The sequence below is a fragment of the Poecilia reticulata genome, linkage group LG7 (genome assembly GCF_000633615.1).
Source record: "Poecilia reticulata strain Guanapo linkage group LG7, Guppy_female_1.0+MT, whole genome shotgun sequence".
In the NCBI taxonomy this organism is placed as follows: domain Eukaryota; kingdom Metazoa; phylum Chordata; class Actinopteri; order Cyprinodontiformes; family Poeciliidae; genus Poecilia; species Poecilia reticulata.
The window spans coordinates 13484399-13511974 of NC_024337.1; the positions used below are offsets into that span (position 1 = coordinate 13484399).

The 27576-nt window shown below is 40.0% G+C and overlaps 1 protein-coding gene across 1 annotated transcript; it reads left to right on the top strand.

The window, feature by feature from the left end:
- Positions 1-768: 768 nt before the first annotated feature.
- On the top strand, positions 769-27576 carry fam120c (family with sequence similarity 120 member C). Its single transcript, XM_008414621.2, has 17 exons — positions 769-2308; positions 6981-7227; positions 7309-7391; positions 9788-9916; positions 11483-11585; positions 11702-11775; positions 11858-12132; positions 12818-12980; positions 13876-13959; positions 14824-14995; positions 16063-16312; positions 18095-18209; positions 18480-18689; positions 19575-19809; positions 20643-20778; positions 20970-21033; positions 21757-27576. The coding sequence occupies exons 1-17, from the start codon at positions 1793-1795 to the stop codon at positions 21994-21996; spliced, it is 3096 nt and encodes a 1031-aa protein (XP_008412843.1). The 5' UTR covers positions 769-1792; the 3' UTR covers positions 21997-27576.

Genomic DNA, 27576 nt, shown 5'->3' on the forward strand with positions numbered 1-27576 from the left:
TGCATAATGATGTAAAATTACATAGGAGAAAAAAAACTGAACAAAAAATTAGAGACATTCTAATAGTACACAATCTAAACACAACATTTTAATGGCAAAATAAAATACACATGGAAAAGACTTGGTGAGTAAAATGTGTGTGCTTGTAGAGTTTGTGTGCTTGAGACTTGTTTTTTTGCTACGTGGGCAGTAAGGAGCAGTGCTGATTATATAGTGTAAGAGCTGCTGGGAACATCCACGTTTGAGAAGCAGTCAGAGTGGAAAATGGCTCAGTGGCCTAGTTTGCACAGTACTTGTATTCCTTTAAGGCGCAAAACTAAGTACAGCCACGAGGGGACGCCAAATACACGTAATTTGATCACAATGGGAGGAATAACCATTCTACCTGTTACACCACTCAGTTACTTTTCTCGTATTAAGCTATCAATTCATCACTGGCCTTTTAAAATGAATTATGTGTTTTCACTATCTTTATATTCTGCATAAAACTAAGGTGTTAACTTTTTTGATACCTGTTTGGCATGAGATATATAGAAAAATATTCAATTATATTTTAAAAATAGAGCAGAAAGTCAGTTCACATGTGGACCGCCTCGAGAAAAGCTACTCTTCTGATTTATATCGAAGTCAAACTTGAAGTCGCTCGCATGCTGGTAGTTGTAGTTTATTCGCGTATAGGATTAAATCGCTAAGATTCATGGTTTGCACCTGTAAACTTCATGTCCCAGAGTCCTTCACGGCAGTGACGCCTCCCCGCTCCTCACTCATCCCCCTCCCACTCCACTGGGCCGCGAGGAAGTCGCAAGATGGCTGATGTCGCTTGGAAGTAACGTTCCCCTCCGCAACATGAAGCCGTGAGCGTGGAAGAACGCGAGGGAGGCACCATCGGGCTTTTATTTTTATTTTCTTTTAGTTACTTTTCTTTTAGTTCGTCAAACATCCATTTCATTCCGCGTCGTGTCCGCCCCGGACTCGTCTTCGGGAGTTGACGCGTCAAAATCACGCCGGGGACCCAGCCAGCAGCTAGCGGCTAGCCACCGTTAGCAAATAGAAGCACAGCTAGCCACACTGCTTAGTACTTTGCTTTTTAACTGATACTTTAACCGCCGGCGGGGCATTAAGCTGCGGCTCCACATGTGCTGACGTTTCACAGGCGCATAAATGTGGCACAAAAAAATTCAGCTGTCATTAAAAAATAACGAATTTTAAAATCTGAACACTATGTCCGCGAACTGGCCATCCAGTCTGTGGGTTGCTAACTAATGCGCAGCTCTGCATCCGTTCATGTGGACTAATCAGAGGTATTATCATTTGATCAACATTTCACTGCAACATCCACCACCTCGCTGCATGTCCGTTACTCGCTGTCAGTTTGATTCTGGAAGCCGGTTGACAAGAAGCCAAATTATGGGAGCGGGAAATCTGTTGAACTTTTTGTAGTTGTCGGTAGCAACACTGGCCTTGGCTGGCATCACACCAAAAAAATCCACAGGGATGGACACTAATCTGAGCAGCCACGACCAAAAGTGAGAGGTTAGCATTTGGAAAAAAAAAATCTAACAAAAACAACACAGGGGTTGTTAATTTAAAATTAGTGCGCGGTGATCCTCCCCTACACCCAACCTCACCAGCCGGTTGTTTTCCAGTGAACTCAAAGTACAGTTTGTCACTACAGCGGAGACCAGTTAGCATTGCTAGCTGCCGTCTCACCCCACAACACGTTACAAACACGGCGTACAGAACGTACTCAGAAGCCGCTCCCGGCCACACACACCGGCTCAACAACACCGTCATGGGTGTGCAGGGTTTCCAGGAGTATTTAGAGAAGCGGTGCCCCGGGGCGGCGGTCCCCGTGGACCTCCTCAAGCTCGCCCGCACCGCGGCCCGCCAGCCCCCTCACCATCATCACCCACACCACCACCTACATCACCCCGGGCCCATGCCTCCCCCGCCCCCGCCTGCCAGGATCCTGATCGACGCTGACTCCAGCCTGCAGCGCCTGTACGGAGGCTACCAGACGGACTGGGTTTGCGGAGGCGAGTGGAACGCCATGCTGGGCTACCTGGCCGCCCTGTCACAGGCCTGTCTGTACCAGGGCGGCCTGGAGCTCGTCGTGGTTTTCAACGGCACTCTGGGGAAGGAGCGCTGGCCCGAGTGGGCGCGGCGAGCTCAGGGCCAGCGGCAGACGGCGCAGCTGATAGTCAACCACGTCGGCAGCAAGGCCACCCCGCCTCCCCGGGCATGGTTCCTGCCCCCGGCTTGCCTCAGCCACTGCGTCCGCCTCGCCATGTTCCGCTTCCGAGTGCGGGTAAGAAAAGAGGAGTGATGGTTGTTGTTTGAACTGGTTTTTGTGGCTTTGCTAGTGTCTTTTTGTGGTTCCTTTGTGCACAGAAGTTCATTCTAGGCAGAGTTGGGTGGTAACTTGGTGAGCCTGTCGCATTTAGCAATAAATCAGTTAAAACAGCTCAATAATTTCCATGTGCATGATTTATTGTTTTTCTCTTTCTGCTCTTTCTGGATGATAAGTCTTCTGTCTGGTGTTTTGGTCTCAACTCGCCCTATTTTTGAAAGACAGTTTTGTTTTCAGAGACTTCATAATTTATCTAGTTGGTTTTGTATATTTATTCTGGATATTTAAAATGTCTTCCAGTTGCAGTGTTAAAGTTTATTGATCTTTGAGAATTAGGGGTCCAGTGATTTCCTTAATTTTGGGAGATCAGTGATCAGCCTGTGAAGCCAAACTTATCTACCTCAGCAAAGGTTRAAAAATGGCCCACTGTCCTCATCTGCTCTCCTGTGAGAGGTTTGACCAACAGACCACCAGGTCATGTCTACACGTTCACAGTTAACAATAATCACCCCACTGTTGCCAACTCAGCAACTTTCTTGCTATATTTAGCAGCTTTTTAGACAGAAGAATTGGCATCTGCCAAAATTGGAATTGATAAGTCAGGGTTTTTAAAGATSGGTAATCGACRTTCGGCCAGAAAACTGCTRTCAGTGCACCCACTAMTACYGAGAATGTGTTCTTACATTATTATYCATTACTTTTATATTACTTAAAATAGTCTAAAAGCAACAATATTATCATTTAATRGAATAACGTCAGGGACCATTTCTCATTCACCAAAATTTATCTTGACAGGCCTAGTAACAAAAAAGARTAACTTCTTTTTTTTATGTACTTTAAGGACTGAAACACAAATAAGTTTTTACTGCCATGTCCTTTCTACTTTTACTTGAATAATTTTATTATACTCTTTTAATTTCTGAGAAACAGAGTTTGAGCTCCTACAAAGATTTTCTACAGGGTTTTGGGTCTGGGGACTGGCTAGGCCACTCCAGAACCTAGACATGCTTCTTACGGAGCCACTCTTTGGTTGTCCTGGCTGTGTGCTTCGGGTCATTGTCGTGTTGGAAGACCCAGCCGCGACCCATCTTCAATGCTCTAAMCTTGCTTAGGATCATTGATACKCCACCAGGTGAGATACTGAATGGAGCCCCAGTCCGAGGGAGATTGACAGCCATGTTTAGCTTCTTACATTTTCTAATAATTGTTCCAACACTTGATCTTTTTTCACCGAGCTGCTTGGCGGTTGCCCCATAGCCCTGTCCAGTCTTRTGGAGGTCTAGAATTTAGTCTCTGGTGTCTTTGGACAGCTCTGTGGTCTTAGCCGTGTTGGTAATAGATGTCTTACTGATTGTGTTGGGTGGACAGGAGTCTTTATGAGGCTAACGACCTCCAACAGGTGCTTCTAATTYGGAATAATATGTGGATTGGACTTTATAGAGGCGAACTAACAGATCTTTGAGGACCTGTTGCTGGTTGGCAGATGTTCAAATACTTCTTTGCAGCAGTAACACACAAATAAATTATTTAAAAAATCATACATTGTGATTTCCTGATTTTTATTTTTAGTTTATGTCTCTCACAGTGRACGTGCACCTAAGATGAAAATGTCAGAAAACTCCATAATTTCTAAGTGGCAGAACTTCCAAAGTCGCAGCCAGGGTGTTCAAATACTTATTTTCCTCATGTAGAATCCCATTCAACCCTGGTTATTATAACTTGACTAAATGCAAACAGCACTGATCTACTGATCTTGCTGCAAWTTTTTTTATTTTGCCAAAGAAGGAAAAACCATTCCCTCTAYAAAATCGTGAAGTAAGCAGAGACCTGCAGCCCTTTTTGTGTCTTAGATCAGCAGTTATGAGTAGTTCTCATAATTGTTGAGTAAATACAAAATTAGACTATTTTTTGTTCTTTTTGAAACTTGCATCTTTAGTGTATTATTGAGCAGCTAAAAATGTATCTTAATTATTTTCCTCTTGTTTTATTTTTGTATTTTATGACCCATGAGTGCTTTTTGCTTTATGGCTTTGCCAAAAGGTTTGGATTCTGCTAATCTAGCCTAACATTACCTAACATAAAATAATTTAACCTTTGATACATTTTGAAACGGCAGCTGGTTAAAGCTGCCTGTTTTGTACTCACCATTTTTTGCTGATCAGACTTTTTCCTGCACAATTTCTGGTTTTCTTTGAGGCCTGATTCCTGTTTTTTTTTTTTTTTTTTTTTGTATCTAAGGACTGAAACACATAAAAGAAAAAAAGTTTTTGCAGTATCTTGGCAGTAGTTTTAATTGTAATATAAAAAGAGACATTTACAAGTAATGTTTTATCAGATTTGTCCATCAAAGTGCATGATGTTGGTTGATGTGTCCATAGACAAAAAAAAAAGATGGACATTTTACTTTTTATGCATTTTTTGATTTGGAAAAATATTTAAATTTTCTAGTATTTATAAGGGGGAAAAAAATCTGATTTCAATCCCTAACAATTCACTTATGGTGGATTAAAACTGTTAGGCTACATAAAACATATATTTGTAAGCTAAATATGCAATTTATTTGTCAAGGCCACAAAAAAGATTTTATAAACATGTACTAAATTAATTTTAAAGCTTAAAATTTTTTTTTTTTCATATTCATGTGCAACAACAAAATGACTCTTGGCTTTTATTTAAAAATCTTAATTTTTGTAGAAGGCTAGTGAGTTCTTCCCATAAATATGGAAAGTGAGGATGCACTTCATATAGTACTATAGTATAGTTCACACTGCAACCTGAAGTGACCCAATTCCGATTTTTTTTATCCAATCTTTTTATGGCAGTGTGAACAGCACAGGTCAGATTCTTTTTGAATGTGACCCATATCCGATACGTCTCCGATTCAAATGTGACTTAACGTCCAGGTCGCATTCATCCGAACTGAAGGTCACTGATTCTCAACAAATCTCACTAAGAAAAACAACAACCATGACGGACTATAATGAGGATTAAGTTGTTGATATGCTGCTCCGATTGGACAACAACTTCAAATATGTAAGCTAAGCTCCACCGTTAGCCTCCATGTTTACTTCCGCAAACACTGAGCTCTTCTTCTTTTTATGGCGGTTGGCAGAACACAGAACGCTGACGCTATTGCGCCCTCTACTGCGCATGCGGGACATTTTCAGGTCGTTTGCCCGTTCACACTGCAGAACACATACAGGTAGCATTTACTGGCAGTTTGAACGGCCCTGGCAAAAAATTTGGAATTGCCAAAAAATCGGAATTGGGTCACTTCAGGCTGCAGTGTGAACATAAGGATCTGGATCATTTAAGCATAACATAGTGTTATGCTTAAAATGCAAATATTGCGTGCAAATATTGCGTGATAAAATACAGAATAACTGCTAAGAATCACTAAAATCATATTACATTTACTACTTATGAAACATTACTTTGGGTTTTATAAAAGCCACATTCTGAGCTAAACAAGCTGTTTCTTATTGACAGTTTATTTCTCTTGATATTTAAGTGTTTTGCGGAATTATGTACAAGAATTTAATATTTCTCTGTATTTTCATTAATGTCAGGGACTGTTGACTTATATCAGTGATTAAGACTCCTGATTAAACTAAAATAACAGTTTGATGGTTTATTAATTATTGGGAGTCACATAACCAGGTTTACTTACAGCAGGCCGAACAGATTATAAATTACCGTAAGTCAAAGCCGTTCCAACAGAGAACAAAATGTCCTCACGGTGTTCTCAAATTATTTAACGGTTGGTACGAAATGTCCTGTGGAAGAAGGCAATCAGAACTACAGTAGTTTAAATTACTGAATGTATATTCTGCTAAAAGTTCAACATGGTGGATCAATTATAGGTTTGTCAAATATGATCGACTGGCAATGAATTCGGTTAAACCCAACACAAGCTAAACAATTTGACAATGAAATGTCCAAATAATTTAATTTTAACAACTTAACTCAGTTTAACTCTTCCAGATATGTGGTGAAAATATTTGATTTTCTTTTTATCTATTAGGTTTAGTGAAGATAAGGTGATGAGGCTTTTATTTGAACTTAAATATAAATTTGTATAAACTTTGGCTTTGTTCAACTATTGAATGTAACAAACTTTCTTTAGAAAAAACAAGAGAATTTCAGTGACAAATTTAATTCTTCAGCTAAAGTGTTCGGCACTAAGTATTTTTTATTATTTTAAATTTTATAGTTAGTAGAGCCATGAACACCCAGCAATTTCTTACTAAAAAATAAAAAAAATGGAGCATTTTAATTCTTCTATCTTTTTTGAAGAAAGTTCTCATTTTTGTTGCTGTGAATTGACCCAAAAATTATTTAAACCAATTAAACCCAAAAAAATGTCTGTCTTTTGTTGAGTAAAAAAAAAAAAAAAAGCACTTCTTTGTGTCATTAGAATATTGTTTTTCATTTATTGCTGAGCAGATAAAATTAAATATTTTAACAATTTGGCTCCCTGAACACTTGAAACTTTGGGATTCTGGCCTGTGTTGCAAAACGTTTGTTTGACACGGTGCCGTGTGAAAGCAAAACATATCAGGTGAAAATATAGCAAATGTTGCAACTTTTGTCATTCTTTGCCATTAACTCCTCGAACCTTCACCCCCAGGTTGTACAGACTTTGGAGGACCACCACCAGGAGGTGCTGTCTCTCTACAGGGACTACGGATTTTCTGGCCTGATCGCTCAGGACTCAGAGTTTGCCCTCTGCAACGTGCCCGCCTACTTCTCCTCACACGCGCTTAAACTGAGCTGGAACGGAAAGAACCTGACCACACACCAGTACCTGCTGTCTGAAGCGGCCAGGCAGCTGGGCCTGAAGACACAACACCTGCCACTGTTCGCTGCTCTGCTGGGTGAGGAGACGCCAGACCGCCGCCGCCGCTGCAGCCCAGGACGGTTTACCCGCCGCTAACTGACCCGCCTGTCTCTTATAGGAAATCATATTCTGCCTGATGAAGACCTGGCTGCCTTCCACTGGAGTCTGCTGGGACCAGAACACCCACTAGCTTCCCTCAAGGTATTTGGACTTACAAATTTATCGCAATATTTTGTGGTACTGTTGCAATAATGATAAAAATTATAATTAAAAAAAAATATTTTTTATCCAACTGTATGTGCCACAAACAGAAATATTGTTCTTGAAAAACATTCCCATTTGAAACGAAAATTTATATCAAGGCCTGTCACAATAAATTAATAAATCAATTAATCGTATGGTAAATTAAATTAAATTTACATTTGCATGATTTATCATTGTTCTTTTTTTTTCTACCTAAAACTGGATGACTAAAGTATTCAGTCTCAACTAGCCATTTTTTTGAAGGACAGCTTTGTTTACAGGGACTTCATAATTCTTTTTTTTATTTGTTGTTTCTGTTGTTTTGTTTATTTATTTTGGATATTTAAAATGTCTTTCAGTTCCAGTGTGAAATGTTCATTGGAATTTATAGTTTATTTCAGAATATACTCTTGCATTATTACGTTATTATGATATTACTTGAAAATAGTCCCAAAATAACAAAATTATCGTTTATAACAATAAATCTTTCCATAATTTAACATCCAACAAGATTTATTATGACAGACCAGTTTTATATCTTTAATCTGCACACAGTATTTGCATTTAATCATATTTCAGAATCTACTGATATTTATCGACACTGTCGTGGATCAGAGTGGAGAAAATATCAAAAATAACATTTCCAATCATGCTGTCAGTTTTGTTTTATTATTCATCATCAATAACTGAAACTTGTGGCAATAAATGAAAATTCTCATATGATATGCATTGTGGTAAATAATGTACAGGGCACATTAAGTACTAACCTGGAATCTCAGCGTCTGGTTCAGGCTAAAGTGCCTCCAAATGTAGTTGTGCTTCTGTTCTTTTTTATTTTTTAATTGTTGATGACTAATCAGGTTTAACCTGCTGATTCCAATTTAATTTAATTTTCTCCGTAACACAGTTATAATTCACAGTATGCATTATAACTCTTATGTTCACAACTGCTGTGAGCAACCATTAATTATCTACATCAGGAGTAGAGAAGACTTCACGCCGCTCTGCGACACAGCGGTTCTCCCTCAGCAGGTTTTTATTATTTAAAGACAAAATAATTATGGCGTCTTACATCAGTTAATATTGTGGAACGCATTGCTGAAGGGAGTAAAATACAGATCCTTAACTCCATTTTGAGATTTGCAAAATGTTTTAAGCATTTATTTAAATTTAGACACAAAAAAAGCTAATGCTAAAGCGCTAACTTGAAACATGTTGATGCACACCATGTATCAGTGACACAAAATTTGTTAAATCGCCCTCTACAGGATCAAACATGTTATTGCGTTTCTACCTGTATGTGAGACGCAATAACATGTGATTGTTTGGAACAGATAAACATTTGCTGAGTTATGCTAACGCTAATGATAAATTTGCCTAAACAGTCTTTTCTCACTTCAAAATAAGAGCCTGAATATAAACGTCTAACATCTTGAAGAAGTATTAATAGTCGAAAACCAAAACTTTAACATAGATGTTGAACTTTATTCAGCTTGAAGTTTATAAAATAGCAGAGTAAAAAGAAAAGAACTTGGGCAGAGGTCTTAAGTTTAGTCTAGACAGGAATGTTTTATCTCAGTTGTTTTTTGCGGGACTTTTCTGTCCAGCAAAAGTTTGACTTATGCTTAAAAATCTTCATTGCGTTTTGCGACTTGAGACGGTTGATGCTACAGCTAACTAGCTGCTAACATGCCCTTGCTAGCTAGCTAACATTATTGTGTTTGTAACGGGTGAAGTTCAGATTTATTGCCAGTTGTCTGGATGACGTTTGTACATTTCTGTGGAGATACAGGTCTTAAAATTTAAGTTTGTGAAACTTGCAAAACCCCAGATAAGAGAAGCTTTAGCTAAGTTCCCTAAAAGCTTTCAAAATTAGCAAAAGTGCTAAGCAAAACTTTAGCTCTGCTATTGGTGGATTAGTGAATGTGCTCATTGCTTTAAAACGTCTATTTCTTCTCACTTCAGCTGAAACGCTGCTCATTGTTGACCCTCAGAAAGAATTAGTCAGGGTGGAAATGTTTTTACAGAGTTAAAATTACGCATGTCTACTTGTATCTGACCAGATTAGTTACTGTTTTGTTTTACTTTGCATGTTTAAAGAATGGGACGGTTACAGAGCCTGACTTTATGCAAAATTAACGAGTGAGAATRTTAGTGAAGCACGAACCAAAGCTTGGTTAAGAGTTAGCGCATCTGAAAATCAAGACTGGGATCTTTATTTAGTTTGTTTTAAAAGTAACCGATTTTTATTTAGTTTTAAGTGAACAGAAACTATTTATATTGGTAAAATCCTCCTCGCTTCATCATAAAATGAGCGTTTTGTTCTCAGTTTGAACGTTTTGCTGCGGTTTCAGGTGCGAGCCCATCAGCTGGTGCTGCCGCCCTGTGAAGTGGTGATCAAAGCTGTTTCTGAGTACGTCTCCTCCATCAAAGACCTGGGAGGCCTCGACACCATCGCCAGAGATGTCTTCAAACAGTCACAGGTGGGTCGCGACCTTTGCAGGATTAATGTCTCTGCTTCCTGAAGGCTGGATGGAAACCTGCCCAGTCGCTTTACATGTTTCTGCAGGAAAAATAGCTTAGCAGAATAATGTTAGATAATGTTTGATAAGTAAGAGATTATTACTGTGGACATAATCAAACATCATTACAGAAAAAATCCAAATGCTTTATAAGATTACTCTGACTAATGGGGGTTTCCATCGGCGATCAGTCGGGTGCTTTTCCGCCGCACCACGCAGCGAGATTAAAGTCTGCGTAAGACGATCTGCTAATTCAGTGGCGAATGTTTGCTGCACTGTTCACCAGTGGAAAGATTTCAGCAGGAAGCAGTTTTAGGCTGAAAAACGTGATTAAAACCACAAGAACAAAACCAACACCAGCAGCTCCAGGTGTGCTTTATGGTTTGATTCTGCAGTAGTAAACCCACATCACAGCGGGTAGCTAATTAAAAATATTATAATGTTAAACTAACTTGGCCACAGATGCTGAAACAAATGCTGGAAGCTTCGTGCAGAACAGATTAGCCAGATTCAAAGTGTTCATGGGGCCACTTTTATTAAAATCACAAAAAATTTGGTGATTTTTTTGAGTTTTTTTAATTATCATTATTTTTTAAGTGTGTTGGAAATAGTTAAACATAAAAGATGAACAAAAAAGCCCTAAATATTTATCTTTGTTTTTCCGACAAAATATTTAGTTTATTCTCAGACTTTGTGCCCCCAATCCTTTAAGTAAATTTTGCTGGATTTTTGTTGTCCTGATGCATTTTTAAAACCTCTTTGTTTAACTTTTATAAAAATGTTTTTTTACATATTTGTTAAAAGTGTCACCATTTTATTTGACAGATAAAAGTTCTATCTCCTCCACCTTTTCCCTGAGCTGCTATTGCCATCCAAAGAAATGCACCGGTTATAAACCACCAGTCAGAGTCAGGAGGAGGGTCTTAGCGCAGCCAATCAACCTCATGTACTCGCTACTAAATGTGCTAATGTTGGAGAAAGAACTTACAACAGGAAAACCTTTTAAACACAACAGGATGTGCAGCGTAGCAGAGAGCAACAAGGAAAATGGAAGAGATAATGAGCAATGCCACACGGAGATGATGGACAGCGCTAAGATCCGCCTCCTTTCTCTGATTGGTTGTTTATATTTAGCACTGGGAACACTGCAAGAAGGTGGAGAAGCTTGATATTTATTTTTTTTCTCTTTTATCTGTCTCTTAACATGCTGTCACGACATGGTGACAGTTTCAACAAATATGTAAAAAAAATATTTTTTATACAAGTTACATAGTGCAGCTTTACAACCAGCTGCACTTTGCTGCTAAATGTACATAATGAGCAGTTTTACTGGCACTAAAGTCATAATTTTAACCTTCAAAGTCATAATTAGAAGTATAAAATTATGACTTATCCTCGTAGTTATGTATTATGATTTTTTAGTGATACATTAAGACAACAATATAACGGATGTGCATTTAAAAACAATTCAGTGAATCTTTATAAGGGAAATAATGTGAGATTTTCTGTCATATTCTCTGTTTTCAGTCACGAATGGAGGACAAGGTGGAGCGATTCAAGAAAGCTGTGGAGTATTTCTCAGCTGCATCCAAACCACGCTCGCCCAACATGGGGCCCTCGCCTTTCATCTGTGAGTAGAAACCAGTTATGGTTATGATGTTATGTGATCAGTTTAATCTGACTGAATATGTTTTATTGTGAAACCAGCTGGGCTAAAATTGAATTTCGTCTCCTTTCTGTGCTCAGTACCTGGGTTTGGACCCGTTCCATTTGGGGGACCACCTGGCCACATGGGACCCATCCCGCTTGGAAAGAATCAGGTAGATTTCTATTGTTTTTAGCTTTGGCTACGTCTTTAATCCCCACGCGCTCCTGTAAATAATAATTTCCTCCGAATCCCAGTTTCCGCCGCCGCAGGGTCCAGGGTTCAAGCCGCCGTATCAGAACGCTCCGTACGGACCAGGCTCCGCCCCTCTCTTCCACCCGCCTCAGCAGCCGCCCCAGGACTGCAACGACTCGATAACCGGCAAGATGGGCTTCTCCGATTGGTCAGCGCCGTACGATTCCACGCAGGGCGGCAGCCGCCTGCCCAACCATCACAGCGGCACCCAGTCTGGCCCCTCCCCGTCTCCTTCCTCGTCATCAGACGGAGACGAACCCAACGATACCAACGCTAAGTAAATACGCTTCTACGTATTTTACAAGCTGAACAGAAAGACGAAGCGCTTCAGACCCAAACATACTCAGGCGAACTTCACACTGTGGAGCTCCATACGCGTAATCAGAGCGGACGTCAACACAGGAAAATGTTTTTGTTTGAAACAAAAAATGAAAAAACACAAACACACTAGGTTTTTCATTTATTAAATCAAAATGAATGTTTGGATAACAAGCTGTGAGGATGAAGTCAAACATTTTTTAAATTTCACATAAAAATTAATAATGAAGTATCGCATTGTTTTTTTTTATTTTTTTTAAATATTTTCCAATTGTTGATTCTCAGTTAAAAAACAAACAGGGACTCGCATTTTGGAAGGTCGGGAATTGTTAAAATCTGTTCCCAGTTTGGATTCATTTCAAAACACTGGTTTCATGTTGTTGTTTTTTTAAAATGGTGACGTTGCTGGTGTTGTGCGGTGTTTTTGTGTCGTTCAGTGGCAGTAGTACTGAAAACAAATGTATGCCACACTTTTAAGATTTTTTTTTGTTCAATTCATCATTCTTAATTTTCAACTTTGTTGCTGTCTCAAAAAAAAAAAAAAGAAAAACCTCATACAGCTCGTTGACGATTGCCAGTAAAATGATTTAAGTTCTGGGAAAGTGGAAGAGGTGTGAATGTTTCTGAAACTCTCGTCTTCGCAGTCATCTAACAGACAAATCCTCTCGGTGGGAGGATCCGGCTGGAAGAGGGGGGCCGGCCTCCGGAGACGGTTCCCAAGGCAACGGGAGCGGGTCGAACATTCCGTCACTGTTGTCGATGGCGACGCGGAGTCACATGGACATAACCACACCCCCGCTGCCTCAGGTGAGACCTTCGAAAACCGGCTGATGTTACTGGGTGGGAAACACTTAGATTGATTTATGAATTTTAAAACTCGACAGGATTCTTATAAGTGAATGAAAYCCTTGAAAATGCTTGAATTTTAGGCGTTTCAAGATTGGAAAAGTGCTTGATTTCTGTATAAAGTCCTTGAMGTTGCTTCATATTCAAACTGAACAGTTTTGTAATAAATGTTTGGTCAAAGCCTAAATTTGACCAGCGTTATTTATAGCTGAAACTAGAGATCGACCGATTCAGGTTTTTAAGCCCAATGCCGATTATTTTACCTTTTTTTTTTCTGGGCTAATCCTTGATGCCAATGTTGCTTTTTCTTCCTCCACTTACATAATAGAAATTACACAACAAATGTTAATTAAGCGTCAACTTAAAACTGAAGGGAATAAAATGGAAATACAAAATATTGGAGAAAATAAATCAATGTATGATTTTTTTTTTTTTAAAGTGACAGTAAATAAAGAAATTAATAAATACAGAATAAATACAGGCTGATGTATTGTTGACTTCTAGTTGAAACCAAATATTTAAAGGTAATAAAAACACACATGCACGTTTCTTTTCTCACTGTCTGAAATGAAATCAGACAAATATTTATATATACATTTTATTTTACGATCATTAGTTATTTTTATTAGCTAAATACCAGAAAACTTTTTTTTTTTTTCCAGAAATGTTTTGTATTTTTCTGTGTAAAAACGTTTCTTAGCATAATATTCTGTAGACTGTTGAATACCATCACAAGACATTTAAAAATAACAGTGTTTTTATCTCAAACGATACTGGAAAATGCTTGAATTTTACTGAAGGAAAAGTGTACGAACTATGAACAGTTTTTTTCTTCACCTGTTGCTTCTTTCTCCAGGTCAGTGCTGAGGTTCTTCGTGTAGCCGAACACAGACACAGAAGAGGGCTGATGTACCCCCAGATCTACCACATCCTGACTAAGGTGATGCTCTCCTGACCCACGTCTCACCGCATTGTCTCAAAAACATCGGCTGACTTGTTTTAATGAGCAGAAATTGTTCAAACGGAAGCATCCAGTGAAGCCTACACTTGTTTCCTATCATCTATCTTTCTATTGGAATTGTCCATGTTTGATTACATGTAAAGCATAGATGAACAATTCACATTCAAGATTATATAAAATAGGAAAACTTTGCTTGGGAGCGATTCTTGTAATATTTCTTTTGTCCCATCCAGTTTGTCTAGTTCTTTATTTTTTGTCGGTGTCTTTTGTTTTGAACAATGCTCATTTCTCCCACTTCTATTTGTGTTTCCTGTATTTCAGACAATATGTAAATTTTGCCGTGATGTAGATTTATTTTATTTTTCCTATCCATTGTTTATGACAAATGGGCGTCCGTCTTTCCCCATTTCACTCTAATAGCTTTCTTTCTTACTATTAACATAATCTTCATTGGATATTTATCCTTTACTCTTCCTTTTATGATCTTGTTAAAATTACAAAGATATAATAATACCATGCTACTCATAATAATATTGTATCCCAGAATCTTCTTCATAGTTTTGTGCACAGTTTTCAAAAACGGAACAATTTTAGGACAGTTCCAGAGGCCTTCGCTTGTTTCGAACTCAGTTTCCCAGAGTGCTCTTCTGAGCGCCGTATTTTCAGAATAAGTGATCATTTCTGAGTATTTTGTCTCTTTTGAGGCAGACACAGCAAAACCCTACAGGGCTGTGAAAGTTCAGCTGTAAAGCTTCTTCTGATGCATCCTCTGGATCGGGTTATTATAACAGAAACGGTTGCTATGGAGATGTTGGGCGCTCACGGTTTGTGGTCGTCCCTCAGGGAGAGATGAAGATGCCAGTGTGCATAGAGGACGAGTGCAACTCGGAGCTKCCTCCTGCCTCCCTGCTGTTCCGAGCTGCCAGACAGTACGCGTACGGCGTCCTCTTCAGTCTGGCTGAAACGCACCGCCGCCTGGAGAGGCTCGCCCTCCGCAAGAGGACCCCGCTAGAAGGTGACGAAACAAAGTTTTCCTGACTCGGAGCGCAAATGATCTCTATAGGGTCTTAACAGGAGGTGGATGAAGTAGCCAAAGTAAGAGTAGCACTACTTGRTCATATTTTTAGTCAAAAGTGAAAAGTAGCTTTCCAAGAAATTGGTCAACTAAGAGTATTAAAGTATTTAGTACAAACATTATTCAAGTACTGAGTAACTGATCATAAAATGTCATTTTCATGTCTGTGAAAGGTGCTATATAAGTAAAGTTTACTTACTTACATYCAGCAGGCAAAACGGAAAMYTCCAAATTAGGGATGGGATACCAATTCCATTATTGATCTTGGTTATTGATTCGATTCCTTATTGATTCTCTTTCAGTTGGGAAATAAACTCTAGTATAAAATATGCACCATGTTGTATTCAATTCAAACWAAATTAAAAGTGGGTTAAATAATAAGAATCCATCTGTCAAATGAACATTTTAACATGAAATGCAATTTTCTGCACATCGACAGTTTTTATGCTTTTAATATAGTAAACAAGGTTTGTCTAAAAATACTGAATTTATTGATTATGACTGTAAATGTTAATATGAGATTATTCATACAGTACAGCGCTAACATTTAAACCAGGATGTGGAGCAGTTTAACGTTACCTATGACATTCACAGCAGGTGACGCTTTGCTGGAGGCTCCGCCCCTYGAGGGTCACCACTGTTGCTAAGCAACCGATCAAACACTTCACATTCGTTCCAGTCGGTTGTATGCTGCGTWKTTAACTGAGGATGTTGCTCCTTGAGTTGTGATTAAAGTTCTGAACATGTTCTAACCGGGCCGAGTATCGCCTCGTTTTGTCAAATATAAACAGATTTTAGAGCGCCATCTTGGATATTTTCTCAATACAGAGTGTATGCATCACTCAAATACGTCACACGTTATGGGAACCGATGAGCGGAATCGTTTAGCAAGCGGCTTAACGATTCAAAGYAACTGGGCTTACCAAGAACCGGTTCTCGATTCCCGTCCCTACTCCAAACATAAAGAGCCTAAATTTCAACTCTGCTTCCTCCTCCCTGCGTTCCAGTTCCTCCTGTCATCGTCAAAGAGTGGAGCAGCGGCAAGGCCAAGTCGGCTCTGACCCCGGAGCTGGTTCCGGCTCTGTGTTTCCGGGAGTGGACCTGCCCCAACCTGCGGCGGCTCTGGCTGGGCCGGGCCAGCGAGGACCGCTCCAGGAGAACCAGAGCCTTCCTGGCGTGCCTGCGCTCCGACTGCCCAGCCCTCCTCAACCCAGCACAAGTCCCTCAGCATCTGCTGCTCATGTGCTGCGTGCTCAGGTAGGAAGACTTGAGGCTGAATGTCATGAATTTGGCATCACACATCCATGTCTGTCTGTTTCTAGTTAATTGYGTCAAACTATTTTTATTTAAATGTGGTTGGTTCATTTCTATTCATGATTAATTCAGTTTCAATTAAATTTATTTATAAGTACAAATTCACAACAAATTTCGTCCCAAAGCGTTTTATAAAAAATAATTTTGGTTCAATCACACACATTCCAGTTGATCCCAGTTAATAAACAGGCTCACTTATTCAAAAGGTTTCTGTTTAAAAGGAAAGCCAGCAGATTGCATCAATAAATCAGATTCAAAAAGGTATTTCTGAATTTGAATTTAAAAAAAGTATTTTAGGTGTATTCAGTTGTCCAAACTGTGGCCCTTGAAATGATTTTGTACGGCTCCTGACCACAAATCTAAAATAGCAAAAATGAGGTCAATAAAACAGAAAACTATTGATGACCCAAAGAAATTGCCTTTTTTTTAAAAAAAGAAATTAACATAAACAACAAAAATCTAACTAATAAAGTTGCAATTTTATGTTTTCGATCTTTAATTTGCTGATTTCATAAAAATGTTTTTCTTTGTTGAGCAACTAAAACAAAACCCCTAAAAAATCTAAAAACCCCAAAATTTCTTTTTTGCATTTAGTTTAAATTTCCCAGTTTGGGCAAAAAGTTCAGACATCACTGCTCTAAACACAATCCACATTTCATCACGTCTCATATTTTTAGCAAGGAAGCTTTTTTATTCATTTATTTTTCTAAGATTTTTTAGTTTCCTTTATTTATTAGAAGCTGGAAGGGAAGGTGAGGTTTGCTCTGTGGGAGTTTTCCTTTAGTCTTGGATGTTGTGCAGCTGGTAGGATTCTTGTTCCTTTACAAAAAAAACCTTACAAGACGCATAACAAAAGCAAACGCGAGGATGAGAAAGAAGGTTTGAAGCCACAGATTTGAGGTTCAGGGGAAGACACTTCCAGAACCTCTCTCTGCTTTTAGTCGTCAGCCTGGTGTGACGCTCAGTCAGCAGGTCCAGATCACAGGACCTCAGTGACCTGCAAAGGATGGAGGGATGGAAAACTCCTTTAATGTAAGATGATGCTGCTCTATTTAAAGCTCMGAGTCAAAAGCAGCTTCTCAAAGTGGACTCTAAATTGACGAGTAGCCAGAGTGTGTGTGTGTATGTGTATATATATGCTCTGGCTAAAGAAGAAAATATTTAAATAAATATATTTAGCCAAGTAAARTAAATTAAAAGTTGTTTTGGGTGCAAAAAAATAGACTTTTCTGTAAAAGTCTCTACTTATTACAGGTTGTCTGCAYATCCTTAAAAGRTTTTAAATTAATGTAACTAAAATTAAGAMCTTAAAATGTCTTAAATTCATAAAAAATAAATTWTYCTTAMATATGTTAATAATGKGTCTTARGTTTTCTCCTTACAGAACTACTTGATCTCGAATATTSTATKTAGGTTTTTTTTYYKKWAARSMRRARKTTKRWTYMMMMMAAMMAMSTWMWYSSSTWWKSCSGKWAWWAWTTTWMCMYKRRRAAAAAAWWAAAAATCTCCATTTTGCATCAARCAAGCTGTGCTGGATGGAACAGAGTTGTGTCAATCTTGAACTGTAAGTTCAGTTCATGTGCCAMAAAAGGCCCTCAGACCTCAGTTTGGACACCCCTGAACCAGATAATATTTATTTTCCTGTTCCTAACATCTGGTTTTGACYCAGCTGTTGGTTTTCTGATGCTGCTCCATGAAGCCGGTTCTGGTTGGTTCTCCTCTCAGGTATATGATGCAGTGGCCCGGTGGACGGATCCTCCAGAGACACGAGCTCGATGCCTTCCTGGCCCAGGCTGTTTCCAGCCAGCTCTACGAACCCGACCAGCTGCAGGAGCTCAAGGTGACGAGTCGCTTTTTTATTCCCAGYCCGTCATGAAACAAATGAGAAATCAATTCACACTGAAGCGGCTCGGCCCGATTGAAAAGAAGCACGGTTCATTTTTCCCCCCCCCATCATTTACATTGTGGCAGAATGTAACGGTGAAGCTACCGATTACAAAGCTGTTATAATATTACAGTTTTCAACTTCTTTTAACATATTTTCTTGTTTTTGATCTGCGGCAGCCATGTTTCTTTATTTTGTCGTTCTGTTCTCCGTGTCGTCCGTCAGGTGGAGAAGGTGGACGCCCGCGGCGTGCAGCTGGCTGCTCTCTTCATGGCCGGCGTCGACACGGCGTTGTTCATCAATGATGTCTGCGGCCAGCCGTTGCCATGGGAACACTGCTGCCCCTGGGGCTTCTTTGACGGCAAACTTTTCCAGAGCAAACTGGCGCGGGCCTCCCGCGACCGGGCCGCCCTGCTGGACATGTGCGAGGGGCAGGTAAGAGACCGAGGCGGGGGGCAATAAACACGGCTCAGGGGTTTCGGTTTAGTTTCTTCACACACTGGAGACAAAGTGCGACGCATATGCAGCAGGCCTGAAACAATCAGATTAATCATGATTTACCAATTATTGAAATAATTAACTAATTTAGCAATTAATTGATTAACTGCAGTGTACAGGCTCTAAAAATGCCATTTGCTGATAAAACAACACCATGAGGGCTGCAATTAAGTCAAAACTGTGCAAAAAATATATAAAATCTGCATTTTAGATGAAAAACCTTCACCTGTAAATATGTGCTACCCTTAGCTAACTTTATTAATCCCTTTAATAATTGATTAACTGGAATATACCGACTTAAAMATKWCCTTTTGCTGAATTAATAGCATATTCACTGCAGTAATTAAACCAAAACTGTACAAATTTTTTTTTTAAATCTTCTTTGTCTGATATGTTTTACCCAGTTTTAGCATCACCTGGTTCAAATTCTCCTATTCAGCACCTGTATCTAAATATTAATGATTAATACTAAATGAATCAATCTATGACCACTGACGAAATGCTGTTATTGCATTGTAGGCAATAAGATGCTCATTTAAAAATGGAATTGAATTATTTGATTTTTTTCAATTTATTTCTAAAATTGTATTAAAAAAAACTTGTTCGATAAAGAAAGCAGAATGTGTAAATTTATTTATCTAATTAATCGTCAGAATAATTGAATGTTGGTAAAGTAATTGTCAGTTGCAGCCAGTTTCACACAGGCCTGATTCCATCTTTCTTTCACCGATCAGTGGTTTTCCTACTAAAACCAAACGACCGTCTGCAGCTGACAACATGTTGAGCTCGATTCATCCAGCGTCTCATCGTTCTGCTCTGCAGGAGGAGCTGGTGTCGAAGGTGGAGAAGATGCGGCAGGCGATCCTCGAGGGCATCAACCTCTCTCGTCCTCCTCCCCCTCCGCCTCCTCTGCCGCCTCCTGCCTTCCTGCCCCCCGCCATGGTGCCCCCTTTCTACCCCATGCCTCTCTATCCGCCTCGCCCCATGGGCGGCATGCCCCCTCATCACCCGCACCATCCTCATCACCCCAGCCAACACAGACCCAGAGCTTTCCCAGGTACGCTCCGGTCCAACACACACGGTTCTGAATGAACATGAGCTCAAAATTACAGGTTAAAAGGTCAGTTTGTGTGGAAAGGAGGAAAACGCAGCTGATAAAAATATCAAAAACTAGATGGAGGTTGTCATAAATAACCTGAGCAACAGATATTTACTTTTGCTATAAAATTAAAATATTTGGCTTGGCCTTCCTGAAACGATTCATCTGATTAGTCACGATTAATCGATTATTGAAATAATTGTCAACTAATTTAGTAATCGATTAATCGTTAACTGGAGAGGAAACACTTAAGTAAAAAGGTAATTTGCTTAAACACCACAGTCAGAGCAGAAATTCACTCAAAGTTTAAAAAAATAAACACATTTTGCATTTAAAACAGAAAACTTTCTTTAATATGTTCTACCCAGAACTAATAGCATCATCTATTTAAAATTGTTTTTTAAAAAAAGCATCTTTTGCAATACAATTATTAATCAGAACATTTTCAAAGCAGTAATGAAGCAAAAGCTGTACAAAAGATTTATAAATTTTGCATGTACAAATGTTCATTAAATGAATGCTTGTTGATAAGAAAACATTTTTTTTCTTATTTAAAGTATTTTAATTGTTTGCATTTTTAATGTCTTTTTTTTATATAAATTAAGCTTAAGTGGTTCAATGAAGAAGTCGAAGAATGTGCCAATTTTTTTTGTTGTTCAGTTAATCACCAGAATAATCAATTACTAAAATAATCCTACAAATACTTCTAACAGCACCACAAAATCAGATATTCTGATGAGGTTTGTAGATTTTTATGACTGACGTTGATCAGCGTTTCTTTCTCTGCCCAGGCATTCAGTCCATCCCGCCTCAGGGAGGGAAGCTGGAGATCGCCGGCATGGTGGTGGGCCAGTGGGCTGGAAACAAGCCTCTACGCGGCAGAGGAGGGTTCAACATGCAGGTGGTCTCAGTGGGAGCCGGAAAAGGGTGAGGCTCACCAGACATTACCTTCTTAGCTAAGATCAGCCATCCAGTAGATTGTCATGCACATAAAAACTGTTTATCTTTACAAATTGGCAACAAGTGAGTGCAAGCTCACAGAGTCCAGCTGGCAATGGTTGTGTTGAAAAGATTAAAAACTATTTCTTTTAAAATGTGTTTCTGTTTGTTCTGTGCAGGCGGGGTAAAGAGATTCCAGCGAAAGTAAAGGGAGTGAAAAAACCAGCTGCCAACAGATCACAGGTATGACATCAAGATCCCAGAAGAATTCATGAAGTTAATTTTAAACATTTATTTTCACTAACTTTGTTCATCTGCAAGGAGAATAAAAATAATCTACGTTACTACAAAAATGTTACGATCATAGTGCACGCTCGCTGGTTTCTGCTGCAGAAGAGCATTGTGGAGTACAATGTCCAAGCATATCAGTGGGAAAAGTTGGTGGAAGGACGACCAGGTGGGAGAGCAAAAGCCAAAGCTTTGAGATTCATGAAGCCCGGATGGATTGTCATAGTTTACCTGCTGAATACTGTCACAAGACATTATTAATAACAGTAATCAATAATAATTTTCTGGAACTTTGTTCCAGATTTATGGTACATAGAAGCCGAATGCTGCTTCTCCATGTTTGGTTCTGGTTCTGGAGATGCAGAACCAGAAGACCTGAGAGCTCTGGAAGGTTGATGCAACAGCAGAAAGACTCACTGTGGCAAAAAATAAATAAATAAAAAGATGTAATCTGTTGGGGACCAAAGACATTTCAGTGCTGCATCTATTTCAATCCTGAATTTATGATGTAATAAAATGAAATGGAGCAAAGTATCGAATATAATTTGGTGCTAAACTGCTCAGTGATTTATAAACTAACATTTTTCATAATTCCAATTTGAGCGATTTTATGGTTACTGGAAGAACAGCTTATTTAATTCGATGTGGTTTTTTTGACCGCCTCCCTGTCCTCCGCAGACGCCCCCACCCAGCAGCCCCACGAAGCCCTCCGAGGAGGCGGGCTCAGCGCCCGAGGTGTCCACTCAGCAGCTGAACGGCAGCTCAGCAGCCTCCGCCATTGGCCAGCCCTTGGAGCTGGCCCAGCCAATCCCGTGTGCCTTAGCCAGCAGAGACAACCAATCAGAGGGGGTGGAAGTGGAGGCCCCCTGTTGCCTTGACGACTGCCCGTCTGACGGAGCGCTACAGAAGGAGGAGTGATGGCGTCCTTCGCCGGGACGCGCCGCTCTCAGAGAGTTATGTGTTCGACTGCCTTTCCCCTGTTTTTTGTAGCCCCGCCCCCCCATCCCCCTCCTACGTCTCGTTAGCTGCGTGCACAATCGCGCGGAGCAGGAAGTGACGCCTTTTCACTTCCTGCGCCACGTGATGGACTGAAGCAGCTAGCCGTTGCTCCCGTTTTATTTTTACTCATGTGGTTTTAAATCGTTTTATGAAGAAAGGGTTTCTCCATGAGTCCGTAAGCGCCCCGCCCCAACCCGTTTCCACTCTTCCGAAAAGGAAAAAAAAAAAACACATAAAAAACAGCTCCTGATCGTCACCGTCTCCCACTCAGAGCTTAAAGCTTCGCCCCCCCCTCCACCCAGAATCACCACGTCAACATAGTTTCTGATGTAGCGTCTTAAACGGTCCCGTTCTTTAAAATCTCCGCACACTGATGTTACGTTTGCGGCGGCGGCTAATCGGACAGGGTTTCAGCTAGCTGCTAAGCGCTGCCGCCGCATGTCTTTGTGCTCTGTTGCCATAGCAATCAGGACCATTTTTGTCCGAGATAAATTTTGGAGTTTGACTCTTGATTCATGGCAATGTTTTACCATTTTTCTGTGCAGTGACCCCCCCCACCCCTCCTCACTTCCACTACACACACACACAAACACAAAGTATTAGCTTGTGTGCTAGCTATCCCCCATYCCCCTTCTACATAGATCGATTGGTTAATTATCACTGGAGCACTTCATGGTAATAGTGTGCTATCTTACTTTGACCTATGTAGCATAGCCTAATGCTTAGATGTGCTGAGAGAGCCCCCCGACCCCCAAACCCATGAATTTATGCACCTTAAACCCTAAAGTATGCAAGATCGCCCCCTTCCCCCTTCGTCCTATTTGTCCCAAAGCTTTGATTGTATTAACCCAGCAGAAGCACTTATTGTTGTATTTTAAATAAAGCCCCTGTACGGTTGAATCGACGTTCTGTCAGGGATGTCCCCTGCTCCTGAATACATCTTTATGACGCGTAGAAGTACGTTTTTAAAAGGTAGAGATCTATTTGAGAGACGTCAGAATGTGAACAGAGTGGTTCAGCACTTTGTCTTAAAAAAATAATAATTCAACCACACTGGACAGTCCTTTTACCAGGCGAAATGGAAATAAAACTAAACTTTGAGGCACCTTCTTGACTTGAGGCCAAAAAATGAAAAATAAAGATGTTGTTGCCCAGAAACAGATGGAAGATGTTGGGAGTTTGAGGGGGGAAGCGGCTGCCAAGCAGAGTTCCCCCCTCCAGCACCTCACGGTCAGTCAAGAACTTTTCACTGAAGCTAAAAGGAGTCATGACTCCTGCAACAAAACCATTTCAGATCACTGAAAGTTTCAATCCAAAGTGTACGTCAGTAAGGTTCGCCGTTTCAGGTGAGCAAAATAAATAAAAATGGGCGCAGTAGCAATTCCTCCCAGGTCCCACCATCCCTCGGCTTGGAGCTGAGTCACGTCAGACCGACAGGAAGCCTCTCGCTGCCCCAAAGTCCTTCCCACAAACGCGACAGAGACTCTGTGGGCCGCATCACGCGACGCCCTGAGACCTCGAACACACGGAAACGTTTCGAATTAGAGCACTTAATGTTTGTAGACGATGAAATGTGCCCTACTGCTCCCCCTACCGACCAGATCCAGAAGTACAAGTAAACCCAGAAAGCAGTTGGAGCCGAGAGACGACAGCCATGAATATTTTTAATCTCCGAACTTCGAAAGATCGACATGGGAAAAAAAAGGCAAGTCAGAATAGAAGCACCTTATTTTCTTACTATATTACTGACTTGTGCTCGATCGTCGTGTGCCACAAACCGTTACAAAGACGAAGTTCTTCTGAAGGAAAAACAAAAACACAAACCAACGACCCTGACTGTACGCGTCAATGTAGTCACGTCAGACATCTCCCTCCGTTCCGAAATCGACCGTTTACCAGCCGGCGATTAATCGGTCAGCCGCAGCGGCGCTGCACCGAGCGGCGCCGTCTTTTCACACCTGCTCCAAATGAATCCGGAGGTTCCGGCTCGTCAGAGACGCCGTAGGTGTCTGTAGAGTCAGGTAGCAGCATCAGGGCCTAACTGGACCGCAAAACACAGACACAGAGACTTAGACTAGAGATTAGAGCTCCACTTGCCGAAATACCGAGTCTAGGTTTTCTAGGAGACAWAACCGCTTTCAACTTTTGACATTAGTACAGATATTAAGAAGTACAGATGGCTTTTTTGTTTTTTTTATTTTTCTGTGGCGAGCCAGAGCGTTATCTGTTCCACACGATGCCCTCTTTCAATTCGCTCGCCACGCCACACACTGATATATAAATAAAACACACACTCATTCACCCACACACCACATTCAGACAGGACTCAGTTGCATTCTCTCTGCTTTTGTGCAGACGTTTTTATGTTTTTTCGTGCGTGCAGCAGTCGAGTGATCGTCAGTTCGTCAGAGAACCTTTGGTAACTCGTTCTGACTCGAAATATCCCACGCAGGCAAGTTTGCACAAAAAAAAACAAAACACAAAAGAAAGAAAACCGCGACACGGTCCATGTGTCGGCTTGGCACGCAACTGCACACACTGACAACACGCAGATACATAGATGTTAAACTATAGTTAGTATGGTTAAAAAAGAATCAACACAACACATGATGTAGTGTCCCGTTTTTGTCCTCGTCTGTTTTAGTTTGATAGATATTGATCGATGATTTTTTTTTTCTTCTTCTCTCCTCCTTGTTACTCTAACAGCCCCGCCCTCCTTTTGTTACAACACCTTTTTATTTTTTCACTTCTTTTCTCTGCCTCAAACACTCCTCGACCCTCCGAGGAAGTACATGCATCCTCACACGCATTAAAAGCAACCACACACACACACATAAACACACGGAGAAATATAATACACACAGATGAATCCCTACATTTCTCTCTCTTTCTCTCTCTGCCTCTGTTAGCCCTTTAGAAATCTTTTTTTATTTTATTTTATCTTATCCCCCTCTTTTCTCTCTTCTCTCTGGGCTGCCCCGCCCTTAATCAACCCGACTAACAGTAAAGGTTATATTAACGTTGATAATCAGTTTCTGTATGTATCTAGCCAGAGTGGAAAGAAAAAAAACCTGAAAAAAAATCAAAACTGTTTTATTCAATTGTGCAAATGTGTTTTTCTTACTATTTTTAATGGTATTACATCTCTCTAATCTTAACCTTCTACCATCGCTTCAGTTAGTACTGAAATACGCTTAGCCAACCTAGAGATTTGAACTGTAATGATTGCCATTCTCCTTACCTGTATCTATATGGCATCTTTAGACCACTTCACCGTTTCTTATGTATGTGAGTAAATATTGCCCGCTTCTTCTCGAATTGAAAATCGTCGTCTGCATAATGTTTGATTCTTACGATATCCCTTAAAAAATAAAAAAAAAGATCTCGTATTCAGTCCAAGCTGAACTCTCTGCACCCTTGCACAAAGCAGCAAAACATCTCTTGTGAACATCTGAGAACCAAAGCACGCCTCGCAATGTTCCCCCCCCTTTTCCTCCCAAACCTGCCCCTCCCCCACCCGTTGTCTCCCCCAACCTGAACAGTCTACCCCCCGAGCAACGAGTTTCGGATCAATACGATGAGTATATTTAAATATTTTACAGCACGTGTGATTTATCTGACAAGTCTTTGAGGTTTAACGGTGGCGGTCGCAGAGGCGGGCCGGGACCGTGATGGAGCAAACGGATTGCAGTTAAATTCCCTCTCTGTTCAGTGACTGAAATTGAGGCGTCCTACAGCAACTCAGAGACGGAAAGACACAAAAAAAACAGACGTCTTTGGTCCTACTGGGGAATTTTCAGTTATTTTTTTCTATGTTTATTTGTTCTGCTTTCTCCGACTCACCTTTTAGCTCTTTGGCTTGTTGAAGGTAACAAAAGCTGCTGACAGAGGGTGAATTTTCCCACAGACACATGATGAGACATGTTCTGGTTGACGTTGATTAAAACCATTTCTAGAACCATTTCATACAGTTTAACATAAAAATCAAGCATATTGGATAGATTTCACAATTCATAAATAAGCACAGGATTMATTCTTTAGAGAAGAAACTTTGGGTTTGCTTCAATACAAAAGTAATCTGATATTACAGTACAGGCTCAAAAACAGCATAACATGATAGAATTTAGTTTTATTTGAAACTGAAACTATTTCTACATATTGCTACTGTTAAATAGATTTTTGGAGGGTTTGACCATAAATTAAAGCAAGAAGAAAAAATGTAGTTTTATTAAAATGCGTATTACACTGAAAAGTAAACATGAACTATTCAATTAGTTGGACTATCAGCTCCTGTTAAGGCTACAGTCAGCTACTAGATATGCATGCCGCCTGCAGCTGAAGAAACAAATTTATAAAATTATGTTTCTTGTTACCAAAGAAAAGGGGAGAGAAACACCTGCAGTGCTCAGCAACAGGTGGGGGAGGGGCAGCATTATGTTTTTAAAGTTTTACATATTCACAAAAATCTAACTTTCTCCAGCATAATATTWATATGCTGGAGAAAGTCGTGGCAATTCAATTTCTTTGTAAATGGGACAAAGATTTTAGAAAACTATCAATTATCTCAACAATCAATTATTTGCATCTCCTTTTTCTCCACAAATCAGACTTCTTTATTTTCTTAAAATATGGATTTTGTTACTATTGTCCAGGTAAAGRGGACATGTTTTTCAAAACAAAAACATTATTTTTAAATAAAAAAAAACATTTTGTGGCCCTCAAATAATTATCTTGCCCTAACTTTATAAGCCATGGTGTGTTTTAATAAATTATTCAACAAGGTGTTTTAGGGAAAATCCACCCTCTGCTCAGTCAAAGCCAGCTTGCCTCCCCAAAGATCTCAGCTGTGAGGAGAACTGAAGTCTGAAATGTGTTCTTAGAAAAGAATCAGTATTACTTTGTGTCGTACCGAGTCGCSATTCGCTCCGTTTCCTGTCCGGTTCTGGTGAAAAAGGTCGTTTACTGTTCGTCTCTGCGCCGCCACTGCCACCCCCCCTCCTGTCAACAGCGACCCCGCCCCGACCCCTCCGCTACCGTCTCCACTTTCCCAGTCAGGCTGATCGTTTCTCGTCACCTTGGTCAATTTTCAGCAGCGTGTGTCCTGATGCATCCGTACCTATAACCACCCAAAACTTACCTGTGCAGCGAAAAAAAATAAAAAAGGGTTCAAATGTATCCATGATATAATTGTTATAGAAATATTATCATCATTATTGCTGTTATAATTATGGTTGGTATAATTTGTCATTGTTAGCATTATGGAAGCACCAGACAGTCTGTGGAAAGAAAGCAAAGAAAGTTTGTTTCAATTTTGTTTTCCTTTTTTTTTCTCTTTTTTTTTTTCAAAGTTTTATTTGTCTGGCTGTTGGTGGTCTCATCACACAGAGGGAGGGGAGGAAAGGTTCAGGAAGAGACTAAGATGGCAGTCATGTTTGTACTGGTTGGGAAATGACTTACAGTGCTGAAATAAAATTTATTCTTTTAGTAAAAAAAATGACA